The following is a 16,049-nucleotide window of genomic DNA, read 5'->3' on the forward strand; positions in this document are numbered from 1 at the left end:
TCAAAAAGAAAAACCAAAGGCCCTTCCCCTTACCCCCATTCGATTTAAGCAATCTTCATTTTCCACAGTAGTAAATTTTCTAGATACGTTCTTGTAGACCTCAAAGTACTGGAAAGGAAGCTCCCATTCAAAGGCAATTTATCTTAAGATACTGTAAAGATACTTAAGATACTAATTTTTTGTCCATTTGAAATATATAAGCTGTGCTATAACAACAACAACAAAAAAAATCAGGAACTATACCAGACTCCTCTGGATGCTGGAAAAGAAAAAAAAGATTTCTTTTTTGAGACAGAGTCTCACTCTGTTGCCCCAGCTAGAGTGCTGTGGTGTCAGCCTAGCTCACAGCAACCTCAAACTCCCAGGCTCAAGCAATCCTCTTGCCTCAGTCTCCCGAGTAGCTGGGACTACAGGCATGCACCACCATGCCAGGCTAATTTTTTCTATATATTTTTAATTGTCCAGCTAATTTCTTTCTATTTATAGTAGAGAGAGGGTCTCGCTCTTGCTCAGACTGGTCTCGAACTCCTGAGCTCAAATGATCCACCCGCCTCAGCCTCCCAGAGTGCTAGGATTACAGGCGTGAGCCACTGCACCTGGCCAAAAATAGAGTCTATTAATTAAAAAAAAGAGTATCAATGATGTAAGTCACTATATACTCAACAGACTAGCAAAAGTTGTAAAGAGTTGCCTTCAGGGATGAGGAAAAGGGATGCTTCCAAACATTACTGGCAGATCTAAGATTAGCTATAGCCTTCTCAGAAAGAAATCTGGCAAACTCCAGTAAAATAAAAATGCATATACTTTTAGATTCTATAATTGCAATCTTGGGATTCTCAAAGAAATAAAAGCACTGAGCTGTAAGCTATATAGTTGGGGATATTTATTGCTATATCATGGATAATGGAAAAAACCTGCATAAGGGCACTGGAGACATTATGGAACCTCCATACTGTTGTGGTTATTATGCTGTATAATGAATTATCCTAAATTTAGTGGCTCAAAAGAACAATTTATGGCCAGGACAGTGGCTCATGCCTGTAATCCTAGCACTCTGCAAGGCCAAGGCATGAGGATCACTTGAGCTCAGGAGTTCAAGACCAGCCTGAGCAAGAGTGAGACCCCATCTCTACTAAAAATAGAAAAATTAGCTGAGTGTGGTGGTGAATGCCTATTGTCCCAGATACTTGGGAGACTGAGCCAAGAGGATCACTTGAGCCCAGGAATTTGAGGTCGCTGTGCCTAGGCTGATGCCACAGCACTGTAACCTGGGCAACAGAGTGAGACTCTGTCTCAAAAAAAAAAAAAGAGCAATTTATTTTGTTCGCAAATCTGCCATTTGGGCAAGATTTAGTGGAGACAACTTTTCTCTGCTGTATCTGGGGAAGCTTGAAGGCTAGGGCTGGAATCATCTGAAGGCATCTCACTTGAAGTCTGTTATCTGAAGCTGGCTGTCATGTGAGACCTTAGATAGGGCTGGAACACCCACAGATGGCCTCTCTGTGTACCTTGGGCTTCCTCACAATACGGTAGATAGGTTCCAAGGTTGGTTGTCCCAAAAGAGAGCACAGGCAGCTGGAAGTTCTATCCCTTTTTCTAACCTAGACTCAGAAGCCACCCTCAGAAATGTCATTTCTGCCCCATTCTATTCCATAGAAGCAAAGTCACTAAGCCTGGCTCATATTTAAGGAGAGGGAAATTAGACTTCACCTTTTGAGAGAGGACTACCAAAAATTTTGTGGACAGGTTTTAGGCCATCATCAAAAAGAAGGAACTGGTACTCTCTAATAATTGGGAACTAATCAATGGGCACAGAGAGATAGTAAAGGTCGTTGGAAATCCAGAAGGGGGGAGGAGGAAGAAGGGAGGGGTAAAGACCTACTTATTGGGTACAGTGAACACTGTTTGGGTGATAAGCACATTAAAAGCCCCAACTTAAACATTATAAAAGGTATCCATGTAACAAAAATATTTGTATCCTCTTAATATTTTGAAATTAAAGAAAAAGGAATTGGCATCTGTAATCCCGGTTACTTGGGAGGCTGAGGCAGGAGGATCACTTAAGGCCAGGAGTTTCTTAGAACAGCTTTGGCAACAGAGTGAGACTGTCTCTAAAAATATTTTTTAACTAAAAATTTAAAAAAAGAAGGAATTGGAATAATACCATTTGATTTGGTGGGCCTGCCACAAAGTTAAGATGAGTGATTAAAGTGAGATGCAGAAATGTGTGTACAAAATGGCCAGGCATGGGGGCTCATGCCTGCAATCCTAGCACTTTGGGAGGCTGAGGCAGGAGGATCAATTGAGGTCGGGAGTTTGAGACCAGCTTGGGCCACATAGCAACACCCCATCTCTACAAACTATAGGAAGATTGGCTGGGTATGTTGGCAAGTGCCTGTAGTCTCAGCTATGATACTTGGGAGGCTGAGGCAGGAGAACTGCTGTGGCCCAGGAGTTTGAGGTTGCAGGAAGCTGTGATGACGCCATTGCACTCTAGCCCGGGGGGCACAGTGAGATCCTGCCTCAAAAAGAAAAAGAGAAAGAAACGTGTGTACAAAATGATCTAAATGTGTACAGCAAAGACAAACCACTCTGTGTGAACATATATATATGTTTTTATGATTATATAAGCAAGGACAAAAATAGGAAACATATATGTTGTAAACATGGGCTGCAGGCCGGGCGCCAGGCTCACGCCTGTAATCCTAGCACTCTGGGAGGCCAAAGCGGGAGGATCGCCCAAGGTCAGGAGTTCAAGACCAGCCTGAGCAAGAGCGAGACCCCGTCTCTACTATAAATAGAAAGAAATTAATTGGCCAACTAATATATATAGAAAAAATATATTAGCCGAGCATGGTGGCACATGCCTGTAGTCCCAGCTATACTCGGGAGGCTGAGGCAGGAGGATTGCTTGAGCCCAGGAGTTTGAGGTTGCTGTGAGCTAGGCTGATGCCACGGCACTCATTCTAGTCTGGGCAACAAAGTGAAACTGTCTCAAAAAAACAAAAAACAAAACAAAACAAAAAACATGGGCTGCAGAGAGTGATGGTGATAGAAGGGAGAGGAGAGGGAAGAGGGAAGCAAAAGAGGAAAAGATAAAAGACTGAGCTAAAGAACAGCTGTGACGGCCGGGCCGGTGGCTCACGCCTGTAATCCTAGCACTCTGGGAGGCCAAGGCGGGCGGATTGCTTGAGGTCAGGAGTTTGAAACCAGCCTGAGCAAGAGCAAGACCCCATCTCTACTATAAATAGAAATAAATTAATTGGCCAACTAATATATATAGAAAAAATTAGCCGGGCATGGTGGCGCATGCCTGTAGTCCCAGCTACTCGGGAAGCTGAGGCAGGAGGATCGCTTGAGCCCAGGAGTTTGAGGTTGCTGTGAGCTAGGCTGATGCCACGGCACTCACTCTAGCCTGGGCGACTCTGTCTCAAAAAAAAAAAAGAAAGAACAGTTGTGAGGATGGGTTCTCCCTTATGCATATAATTATAGGTATGTATTTAACGGTATGAAGGAAGGGATTCTTTAGAGAAGCATCTCTAGGTGATAGATCAAGAACATCAGGTAAATGATGACCACCTCACCTTAAAACTCACGATAGGGCAGGAAGGGCCATGAGGGGGCCCTGAGAATGTTCTTCATTTGGGTTGGGCTTTGTTTGGGGTCTGTAATAAATTACTGAGCAGAATGACTTTGTTTTATGCACTTTTCTGTATTTGTTACATTCCATACTTTAAAAAACAAAACCAAAAACAAGGCAAAATTTGCATTTCAAAAATAAGACTCCTGCTGTTGATCCAAGAGAGTAATTAAGGCTGGGACTAGGGCCAACCATTAAGGCCAAGGAGGGGAGAGCAGCAGAGGGATTTTAAAGAAGAGTTAATGGGATCCAATGGTGGACTGGCTAGAGGTGCTGGCTGGAGGGAGGTGTAGGAGACGCTGCCAGGACAGAAGAGTGGTACCACTGGAGAGGCAGTACTGACATAAAACAAGAGGATATTTGGGATAGCTTCAGCACAGCGTAGTGGAAATGTGAAGTCGTCAGTGGGACACTTAGTTCAGGGAAGTGTCCCAACTGAAGGTATAAATCCAGAGTGAGCAGCATGGTGATAACACGCAAAGCCACGCTACTGCTGACATAATTCCCCAGGAAGGGAGGGAGGAGAGCCCACAGTGGAGCCCTGGGCCACGTCTACGTACAGTCAAAGCTGGCAACAGAGGTGAGAGGAAAATCAGGAGGGCTGAGTGAGCCTGAGAAGGCAGTGCTGGAAGCAGAGGGAAGGAGTCTTCTGCTGAGACTCCAGAGAGCCAGCCCATGCACTCGTTCTGTCAGTGGAGGTCACTGGGGACTGCATGATGGGCTGTGGCAAGAACAGGAGGTGAAGAAGGTGAATGGCAACCACGGGCGAGTTTCAAACTGGGGCAGAGCTAGAGGGGGCTGGTGGAGGGCAAAGATGGAGTTTCTGACTCATGGCAAGTCACTGCTGAAAGGAGCAGGTACAAGAGGTTAGAGGAGGCCCTAGGACAAGGTGGCAAGCACCATGAGGGGCCTGGAGATGGAGGACGGAGGGGAGGTGTTGAGCAGAGACCTCACCTCCTAGATGAGGTCCCCAGCCCCTGCCAGGGATGGGCCGCTGATCCTCAAAGAGGATGTCCAAAGGTGGAGGGGGCAAGAGTCTGATGAGGAGGTCAAGGAGCACTTCTGCGCCCAAGATCATACTTGGGGAATGACAGGGCAAGTGGCGGGTAGGCAGCTGCTGCCACTCCCCTGCCCCTTTCTGTCTGTCCCATGTCGGCTCAGGGCCCAGCCTGGGGGTGGAAAGAGTTATTCTAAGGTTGGATATCAAGCAGAACTCCCTTCCATGTCCATTCCTTAAACCCAGCTGGCCATGTCCTTGCTCACCCCAGCTCCTCCAGCTTGGAATCCGCTCAGGGCCCCTAGCACAGGAGGACTGGACAAGCGCCTTGGAGTTGGGAACACAATGTTTCCACCCAGCTAGGGTAGGACTCAGGTTCCTGATGATCCCCACCTGCACCCACAGTTCCGGGAAGTGGGCCACATGGGGAGGGGCTGGCTGCAAATCATTCCTAGGATTTTTTTTCCAGAACAAAAGGCAGGAAGATTACCAAGAAAAAGATCCCACAGGGCCAAGCCGGAGGCGGTTGGACATGAACACCCTTTCCCTAGCACGTCCAGGCACGGCAGAGCCTGGAGGGGCCACCTGAGAAATTCCCATTGTGCTGGAAGGCTGCCCAGTCTCAGCGGGCCCCACCCCCGCACTCTTAATATGCCCTTGCATGCACATTGTGAAGTGGGCCTTTGAACTACTTAGGTCGTTAAATATGAAATGTCCTATTTTGGATCAAAAGTGTAGTTTGTTATATCTCAAACAAGAAGCGGTATAATTAATCGAAGAATGTGACTAAGCTATTGATACAGTTTTGCCATCTTAACAGTTGCTTGCTTATTATGCCAGCAGTGAAGAAGCCTGGAGAGCCAGTGGCGATGAAATTGAGAAAGGCATTTTCCACAACTTGTTGAGAATTGAATATTTTTCCTTGCAGGAAGTGGTCCAAAGCCTGGAAGAAGTGGTAGTCAGTTAGTGCAAGGTCTGATGAATTCGGTGGATGACAGAGAATTTCCAAGTCCAGCTGTTGTAGTTTGAGCAGCATTGTTTGTGTGACTTGTGGTTGAGCACTGTTTTGCAAGAGGATTGGCCTGTTTCTTTTTTCTTTTTGAGACAGAATCTCACTGTGTTGCTCAGGCTAGAGTGAGTGCTGAGGCATCAGCCTAGCTCACAGCAACCTCAAACTCCTGGGCTCAAGCAATCCTTCTGTCTCAGCCTCCCAAGAAGCTGGGACTACTGGCATGTACCACCATGCCTGGATAATTTTTTCGATATATATATTTTTTAGTTGGCCAATTAATTTCTTTCTATTTTTTTTAGTAGAGACGAGGTCTCGCTCTTTCTCAGGCTGGTTTCGAACTCTTGACTTTGAGCGATCCTCCCGCCTCAGCCTCCCAGAGAGCTAGGATTACAGGCGTGAGCCACCGCCCCCTGCCTGGCCTGTTTCTAATGACCAATCTCGGCTGCTTAATTGCAAGCATCCTCATCATTTCATCCAACTGGTTGCAGTAGACATCTGCTGTAAACAATTGACCAGGTTTCATGAAGCTGTAGTGGATAATACCAGCACTGGACCACCAAACACAAATCATTAGCTTTTTTTGATGACTATTCGGTTTTGGCACTTCATCTTTATCCATCCATTGTGCTGAATGTTTGTGATTGTCAAAAAGAATCCATTTTTCATCACATGTAACAATACGGTATAGAAATGGTTTGCCTTTATGTCATGACAGCAAAGAAAGGCAAGCTTCGAGACAATTTCTCTTCTGACGCTCATTTAATTCATGTGGTACCTACCCATCTATTCAGCTTCTTTACCTTGCCGATTTTTAAAAAATTGTCCAATATTATTGGAATAGTAACATCAAACTTGCTGCTAATTTACATGTAGGTTGAGATGGATTCGCTTCCACTACAGCTTTTAGTTCATCATTATCCACCTTGGTCTCAGGTCGCCCATGTGGCTCATTTTCAAGATTAAAATCACCAGAATGGAACTTCTCAAACCACTGATGTACTGTGAATTCATTAGCCACACCCTTCCCAGAACAGAACTCTGGACTCCAGTGCTGCCATGGCTGCAGCTGTCTGCGAACAGCCCCCGATCTGGGATCCCTGCTGAGACTTGGGGCGTCAGCGGCGTCCCTGAGACCTCGCGCAGCCTCATTTCTCACTCCAGCTAAGGTGCTGGTTGCACCGTCCAGGAAAGGGATGCCAGGAGCCCGAGGCAGCGCGGGGACAGCCCGGCCCCTGCTGGCCGAAGTGGCAAGTTGCAGCGCCGCTGCTCATATGCTGAGCAGGAACTGATGCCTATCTGTTTCAGAGACCCCTTACGCCAGCTTCCGGTCTCCCTTCAGTTGCAGGTGTTGGGCTCACAGCAGACCTGGGAGTGTTTGTACTGTAGGTGTCCCTCATGCCCACGCCAGCAGTTTCAGAATGCAAATGTCTGGTATGACCATAATTGGACGTTATACAGTAAAGTCTGGTTTGCTTATCTCATGGGTCTGGACTTCAGCTCTTCCTCATTCTTACCAACTTACTAGACAAAAAACAACTGCACACCCTTCAGCCCTTCTTCTGGGGGTTGGAGGACCTAGCCAGAAAGGGAATGCTGGATCCTAGTTTCTCGCAGAGCATACAGTGATTTTTGCCCCTGGGCTCAATGTAGTTAGAGTTAAGGAGGATGGAGTGGGTTTGTGGCCAAGAAGCCTATGGGAATCTGGCTGGTACCTTGTTTCAACTACCTTCCCCGAGAACTAAACAGCGAATGTCTGTTCTGCCTATTAGGATAGACTGGTGAAGAGTCGTGCTGGCTTTCCAAGTGTCTGGGTAGCTCCCTGTCCTCCTTTGATTTCACATTCTGGCCTGGGTAGCCTATGGTATATAAATGGGCTGGGCATTGCCTAATTTGTGTGTATTGAAGGATAAGCCAGACAACTGGTTTTCTAGAATAGAAAGAAGTGCCCACAGGATCAAGAATTCTGGTTGGGAAGGAAATGTCATACAGAAGAGACACCTTCAGAAAAATTTTGATTCTTAGCACTTGTCATCACAGAAGGCAAATGAGGCCAGAAAGCCATCACTGGCAACCTTTCTTATGACGTTTAGAATGACTAGTATAAAGATAACAATTTCTGGCCAGGCACGGTGGCTCACACCTGTAATCTCAGCACTTTGAGAGGATGAGGTGGGGAGATAGCTTGAGCTCAGAAGTTCAAAACCAGCCTGGGAAACAAAGTAAGACCCCATCTTTACAAAACACACAATTAGCTGGGCATGGTGGCATGTACCTGTAATCCCAGCTATTTGGGAGGCTGAGGCAGGAGTTCAAGGCTGCAGCTATGATAGAGCCTGGGTGACAGAGTGAGACCCTGTCTCTTGTCCCTACCTGGGGCATCTTAAATCTAGCCTTTCTCCTTTCACAGCGTTCAGGATGCTTCTGCAACCAGAATTGCATGATGTAAGGTAGAGCTGCAACGGAAATCACATGTTTGTGCCTAGACCATGCATTTTACAAAAAGGCAGTGGCAGCCCAGAGAGAGTAATGCAGCATGACCAAGGACAACAAATACTGGGTTTAAACATTCTTGAAGTGGGAGACTGGGGCTGCTATGAGTCTGAAAATGTGGAGGATAAACTCCATCAGGCCCAAAGAAAAGGTTCAAGAAGCCCCTGGTGGACCTCAGTACCATTTCATTACTGTTGCTAATTTTGGGGGTTTAAACACAGTGTCAGGAATGTCCATGGCTGGTCATAGGGATTTGTTCAATGAAAAAAATGAGCTTAGTCAGACCTAACTTCTGATATTCCAATTCAGAACTTCGTAATACTTATCTAAATTCACAACTGGTTCCTGGTTGATACTCTGCATTTTATTTGTATATCCAAAACCAACCAGGTAACAAACAGTATGTTGTTACCAGTATGTCACTGGCCATAATCTGTGATGGGACATTTGTCTTTAGAGAGGATGTGTAAAGGAAGTAAAATTTATACTCAACATAATACCTTATTAAATGACAATTTCCTTATTGTAAGTAACACTATTTTAATTGTATTGTTATAAAATTAAGTGATTCGCTAAGATTATTGAGGATAAAATAAGGTAACTTTGATGGGACAAATTTCTAGCTTCCTGTTAGGACATACGAGCATAGGAAGCAAAGTCCTAGCTTGGGCAACATAGTGAGACCCTGTCTCTACAAAAAAATTGTGCCACCAGGTATGGTGGCACAATCCCAGCTACTCAGGAGACTGAGGCAAGAGGATTGCTTGAGCCCAGGAGCTTGAGGATGAAGTAAGCTATGATCACATCACTGTACTCCAGCCCAGGCAACAGAGTGAGATCCTGTCTCTTAGAAAGAAAAAAAAAAAATCTTCATGTAATGCTGAGACTGTAGATTAAATGATCTTGACATTATCCTATAACTTTTTTAAAAAAATTTCAGAACATTAATGGGGATACAAATGTTTTGGTTACATAGATTGCTTTTGTACAGCTTGAGTCAAAGTTTAAATGTACCCATCACCCAGTTAGGTGTAATTTCACCTATCCCCTCCTCTCCACTCCCACTTGCTTGATTTCTGTTGAGTTTTACTTCCCTCCAAGTGTTCATGAGTATTGATTGATTAGTTCCAATTTAATAACGAATATATGTGGTATTTGTTTTTCCATTCTTGTGATACTTCACTGGTCTCCAGTTTCATCCAGGTTGTTACAAAAGGTATTAATTAATTTTTTATGGCTCAATGGTACTCCATGGTATACATATACCACATTTTATTAATTCATTCATGAATTGATGGGCACTTGGGTTTATTCCACATCTTTGTGATTATATATTGTGCTGCAATAAAAATGCAAATGCAAAGTGTCTTTTTTTGGCAAAATGGCTTTTCCTTTGGGTAAATACCCAGTAGTGGGACTGCTGCATCAAATGGTAGGTCTACTTTTAGTTCTTTGAGCAATCTCCATCCTGTTGTCTATACTAGAACTTCTTGAGTCATAGGAATACCACCACCAAAACCAAACCACATTTTTTTTTTTGAGACAGTCTCCCTGTTTAGAGTGTAGTGGTGTCATCCTACCTCACTGCCACCTCAAACTCCTGGGCTCAAGTGATCCTCCTGCCTCAGCCTCCTGAGTAGCTGGACTACAGGCACACAACACTGGGCTCAGCTAATTTATCTATTTTTTTTTTTTTTTAAGAGACGGGGTCTCGCTATGTTGCCCAGGCTGGAGTGCAGTGGCTATTCACAGGCGCGATCCCACTACTGATCAGCACGGGAGTTTTGACCTGCTCCGTTTCCGACCTGGGCCGGTTCACCCCTCCTTAGGCAACCTGGTGGTCCCCCGCTCCCGGGAGGTCACCATATTGATGCCGAACTTAGTGCGGACACCCGATCGGCATAGCGCACTACAGCCCAGAACTCCTGGGCTCAAGCGATCCTCCCATCTCAGCCTCCCGAGTAGCTGGGACTACAGGCGCGCGCCACCGCGTCCGGCTATTTTTTTCTTATAGAGACAGGGTCTCGCTCTTGCTCAGGCTAGTCTCAAACTCCTGACCTCTCGCCTCAGAAATCTTCCTGCCTCAGCTTCCCAGAGTACTAGGATTATAGGTGTTAGCCACTGCATTTGGCCACTTTTTTTTTTTTTTTTTTTTTTTGAGACAGAGTCTCACTCTGTTGCCCAGGCTAGAGTGCCATGGCCTCAGCCTGGCTCACAACAACATCAAACTCCTGGGCTCAGGCGATCCTCCTGCTTCAGCCTTCCAAGTAGCTGGGACTACTTGGAAGTAGTCCCAGCTAATTTTTTCTATATATTTTTAGTTGTTTGGCTAATCTATTTCTATTTTTTTTTTTTTTAACCAGAACATGTGGATATTTCTATTTATAGTAGAGATGGGGTCTGGCTGGTCTTTAACTCCTGAGCTCAAAAGATCCGCCCACCTCGGCCTCCCAGAGTGCTAGGATTACAGGTGTGACCCACTACACCCCAGCCCATCTGGCCACTTTTGAAAGAAGACAAGTTTGGCTTTGAGAGGGTTCAGCTACCAGTTTCTTGGCCCTTGGTGGGTATTTCAATGATCCTACCACTTGGCCCTTTGGTACAGGCAGGTGTCTCTGTCTAAATGAGAGTAAGATAAAATGAAACATAGCTTTACTATAGAATGAGCTTCCTTTGGCCACCTGGAAAATTATAGGTACAATGGGCTAGCATAGCATTCTTGCTAGTTCTGGTTATAGCCATGCTACATAGAAGGAAATGATATAAGTAATACTGTTAGAAGGAGATGTTTTCTGCTGGATTTCATTGGTGAGTTCATCTTCTTAGCAAGAGGTATATTGGATACCCTTGCACATCATCCCAACAGTTCAAGTACCATGTTGTGATGGTTAATTTTTTTTTTTTTTTTTTTTTTGAGACAGAGTCTCGCTTTGTTGCCCAGGCTAGAGTGAGTGCCGTGGCGTCAGCCTAGCTCACAGCAACCTCAAACTCCTGGGCTTGAGTGATCCTTCTGCCTCAGCCTCCCGAGTAGCTGGGACTACAGGCATGCGCCACCATGCCCGGCTAATTTTTTATATATATATCAGTTGGCCTATTAATTTCTTTCTATTTATAGTAGAGACGGGGTCTCGCTCTTGCTCAGGCTGGTTTTGAACTCCTGACCTTGAGCAATCCGCCCGCCTCGGCCTCCCAAGAGCTAGGATTACAGGCGTGAGCCACAGCGCCCGGCCTGTGATGGTTAATTTTATGTGTCAACTTTACTGGGCCATGAGGGGCCTAGATATTTGGTCAAACATTTTTCTAGGTGTTTCTGTGAGGATGCTTTTGGATGAGACTAACTTTAAATTGGTCAACTGAGTAAAGCAGATTGCCCTCCCTAATGTGGACAAGCCTCATCCAATCAGTTGAAGGCCTGAAAAGAACAAAAGGCTGACCCTTCTCCAAGTAAGAGAATTCTCCTTCCTGACTGCCTTTGATCTATGACATTGGCTTTTTTCTTGCCTTTGGACTCTACCTGAAACATCAGCTCCTCCTGGGTCTTGGCCTGCTGGTCTTTGGACCAGAACTACATCAGCTCTCCTGGATCTCAGGTCTTCAGAGTTGGACTGGAACTAAACCATCAGCTCTCCTGGGTCTTTAGCTTCTACATTCACCCTGCAGATCTTGGGACTTGCCTGCCTCCATAATTGTGTGACCCAATTCCTTATGATCTCTTTCTTTACAAACACACACACACACACACACACACACACACCCTATTGACTGACCGCTTCTCTGGAGAACCCTGACTAGTACACATGCTCAAGGTTCCTCCCTGATTTCCAAGGGCTCATACCCAATTCCCAACAGTGTATCTGCCAGGTGAGTGCTGTGATGGCCTGGAGCCCTGACACGACAGGGCAAACACATGACTGCACCAGAAAGCCAGACATGATTTGTCAGCCTTTATTAATCAAGAGTGAAGCCGAGTCTTAGAGTTTCCTTTTAAAAAAACCCAACCTTGTTTATGGCAAAACAATGATTTACTTCTCAATGACTTTAATTATATCTTTAAAACTACAGAGCAATAATTGATCACTTTCCAATTACTTATTCATCTGAGATTAAAATACAAGTGTAAAACAGGTTAAAATAAGATTCACCCCAATGATTTAAAAAATAATTCCAATTGAGAGACATTTGAAACACTATGTGTAGAATTCAAGAACAAAAGAAGAGCTTAAAACGTTTTTACCTTTGAGGTAGCACAATAATGCTGAATTAGAGTTCTTTTTATTACAATGAGCTTAATAAAACAATGAGGAATCTACTCTTTGCACAAGGTGGGCTAAATGGTTTTATGCAAATCCCCCATGAGGTTAGGGACACTTTTTGTCCTTTTTTTTTTTTTTTAAAGTATAAAGATAGCCCTGCAGTATGTAAAGGAAACCCATGGGAAGACTGCTTCCCATAAAATAGACATCAGAATCATTGAGGAACGTCAGCAGTCAAGACAGGAAGAACAAGAGGTAATCATAGTGAAAAACCAAAACAACTCGTATCTTGGCAAGATTGGTTTACGAGTGCATGTCAAGAACAAAAATTCCAACATCAGCCAACTGAAAACAAAAGATAAAAGATGACATTCATGGGTCTTTTTCCTTTTTCTCTGTGCAAAATGCTCTTTCACTTTTTCTAAATGAGAGGATTGTTTGTACACTATGACACGACATACAAAGCACTGTGTGCTCAGGGTGCTGTGGAGCACCAGTGCCACCTCTCCCTGACTACTCCACCACTGTGAGCAGAGAATCCAAGCAATAAGAGGATGAACGTAACCTCTCCTGGCTGGAGAACCATTTGTTGCCACTTTGCTGCTGAATTCACTCATTAAACTGCTCAAAGTAAAGCTCTACTCTGATTTCTGAGAATCTATAGCAATTATATACAACACAATTATACATAAAGACCATTGACTAAGAGGACAAAAACACATGAACCCTTCCTTCAGAGAATTCAACCAAGAGAAGAGAATGGGTGGGATAAGCTGGGGGCCAAAATGAAGGACAATACTGCAGGTTGGACTTCAAGGCTTTCAGGAATATTCTCTATCATCTAAAATGAACAGCAAAGCCAGAAAAGAGGGCAGGAAGCTCTAACCATAGAAGAGAACAACATAAAACAGTTAATAAAGGGATCTCTTCCTAACATGCGCTCCTTCCTGTGAGACTCAACCATCAGTGCAGGGCTTGCCTGATGTGGACAACATGGACACCACAGCCCTGAGTCAAACTTGGTCTGCCACCTTTGATTCTCCATGCTGCAAAAAAATTTGGAACGCTGTCATGTCCTGGCACTGTGGTAATGGCTATGTCCTTCCTATTGCACTCACACTGGTCCCTTTAAAGTCTCCCTTTTTCAATCTAAATGCTCCCAGGGCCCTATATGTAGTGAGGGTCTGGATGGATCATCCATATTAACTAGTCATTGAAGCAGGAGGACTTAAACCTGATGGATTCTATTCTGTAAAACAGCAACCACCAGTGAGTCAGAGGTGTCAAGGGGGCTCTGTGAAGAGAAAGACTAGACTGGGATGTGTGAGAGGGTGGGATGAGAAGTCCCATCCCTAGCAGCCTGCAGGAGTGACTCTGGCACAGAATTCACAGCCAGCCCTAAATAATGCTGGCATGGGGGCTGGGGGGGGGGGAGGTATCTGCTTGGTGTTCAAACAAAGTCTTCACAAGGTCTGGGGCTGGACCTCTGTGTCACTCCTGAAGCCCAATGTACCTGTGCAAGAAACAGGTATGGTTCTTGTCTGTTAAAGTACAAGAACTGCTTTCTGAATTTATCTGATAACAAAGCAACATCATAGAAAAGAAGAACCTCAAGAAAATATGGGATCACCACACAGGCTTTACCAGTGCTAGCTGCCTGTTTTGGAGTATTAGTTATAACCTTTCATAATTCTGAGAGTTGCAATGTAGGCTACCTAGGACATTCTGAAAAGAGTCCTTCTGCTGTCAGTTCATGGAGCATAAGAGAAAAAGGAGGAATTACCAAGGTTGTGATGGGTTATCCATTTGGGAAATTTCCCAGTCACACTGTCCAAAAGCAGAGAGCCTAGCTTATGTAGACAGTGGAAGTTGACTATGTGGGCTCCATCATTATCCATAACAGGAATGACTCAAGCCCCAGCACATATTTCTTAGGGATTTATTGAGTTATACAAATAAAAAGAAACAAAAAAGCATATTGGAAAAGGTCTCTTCATTTAATATAAACTTGGCCACCACACTCAAATTTATCTTTATGCAAATTTCACACTGCTTCTAGTAGCCCTTATAGCATCTGATTCTAAGACATTCTGAAGGAAAAAAAAATTCATTCTGAAATAGAGCTAATTAGGATAATTCATCAGAATTCTACCTGATATAATTAAAAGGTTGAAAAAGTTTTAAATACAAGCTAAATTGCCTTCTTCTGGGATTAACAATTGGAACCCCAAACATCCCAACATCTTAACAAGAAAGGCCTTCACAGTAATTCTATGAAGTTGTAAATGATGCAAATTTTTTAAAACAGAGAGTTGTCGATTTTTAGGATGAATGCCTGAGTTACCTGACAAACGCCACATATATATGAACATGTCCAAGTAAAATCCCTAAATAGAGAAAGAATTTTCTCTCATTTCAAAAGAACCAGCTTTTCCTTTAGAGTTTAAAAATTGATGGGTTCAATGGCAAAGCTATGCAACAACTCTGGAGTAGAAGGAAAGGGCTCTCTTTGTAGTATAACCTCTTGCCAGCATACTGCCATTACCGGGTAGGGACAACTGGAAACAAATAGTAGGAGTTGCCCAAGAAAGTATCTAGGTTGGATAAAGTGATGTCAACCTTCCAGACCCTGGCTCCTTCTTAATGGATAACAGTTTGTTCATGCAAACTGCACAGAGGTTAAAAAAAACCAAAACTTACTAAAGAAATTAAAAAGCAAAACCCCCAACCCAGAAAACCTTTTCTGGATCTCTACTACAGGTAAAATGTGCCAAACCCAAAATTTCTGCTCTAACATGGGTCTCACTGCCCTATCAGTTTGCTCAAGGGTGATACTGGTCCTGGGTAGGACCTTTGCCTAAGCATCCTGGGCAGGGCCTTTTCCTAAGTCTCACTCTGGGTGTGAAGACAGCTATAATGTGTGCAGTTGTCAGTAGGCATTACAGTGCCATTGGACCACAGACATCCATGTCATCTGCCTCCCTTTTTAAAACCAAAGGCTGTAATTGCGAACAAATGTGGACTTTCTCAAAGGACAAATGAAGAGATTGAAGACTACATTTCCTCCTTTGAGAAAGATTAGAAGAGATGTCTACATTTATACAGATTTCTGCAGACCCTGTGGTAACTTCCAAAAGCAACAGTAGCAGCAAGAGAGGAAAGGATGTTTACACTTTGGACTTTGTATCAGGCACTTAAATTGTTGGAGAGACATGCCATTCTGAACCAAAGATGTAAAAACTGGGTTGGAGTAATCATTACAAGTGGTCTAATAATGGGCTTTCAGAAACAAAGTGGAGGTGTGGGTTGAACCTCTGCCCATACTTTAGTGCTGACTTTCAAGTTTTCTAAATGCCCATAACCACAGCAATGGCAGCAGTGGTGGCAACAGCAGGAACGGTTCTGTCGCGTCTGTTTTCTGTGTTCTCTGGCTGACCGGAAGGTTTTGGTGTCACACTGAGAAGGCTCTTGGGTGTGGCACATTTACTGCCCGGGGTCAATTAGATCCATGCTGGAGCCAAACATCTTCACCAGTTGTTCCTCGTAGTGTGAGATGTTCCTCTTCATGATGTCCATGCAGGGCCCCAGAAGCCTCTCAAATGCTTGTACGTCCATAACTGCATTGTTAAAAAGAGGTAAGGGAGAGAATGAATTCTC

At 44.3% G+C, this 16,049-nt stretch overlaps 1 protein-coding gene across 1 annotated transcript in view; it reads right to left on the bottom strand.

The window, feature by feature from the left end:
* Positions 1-12,070: 12,070 nt before the first annotated feature.
* The window catches only part of PRKAR2A (protein kinase cAMP-dependent type II regulatory subunit alpha), a 102,275-nt gene continuing 98,296 nt past the window's right edge, over positions 12,071-16,049 (bottom strand). Inside the window, exon 11 of the mRNA XM_012771212.3 lies at positions 12,071-16,009. Coding sequence (XP_012626666.1) covers positions 15,876-16,009 — 134 coding nt within the window. The 3' untranslated portion in view covers positions 12,071-15,875. The remainder of the gene's footprint in view (positions 16,010-16,049) is intronic.

This window comes from Microcebus murinus, chromosome 1, assembly GCF_040939455.1.
Source record: "Microcebus murinus isolate Inina chromosome 1, M.murinus_Inina_mat1.0, whole genome shotgun sequence".
Lineage (NCBI taxonomy): Eukaryota > Metazoa > Chordata > Mammalia > Primates > Cheirogaleidae > Microcebus > Microcebus murinus.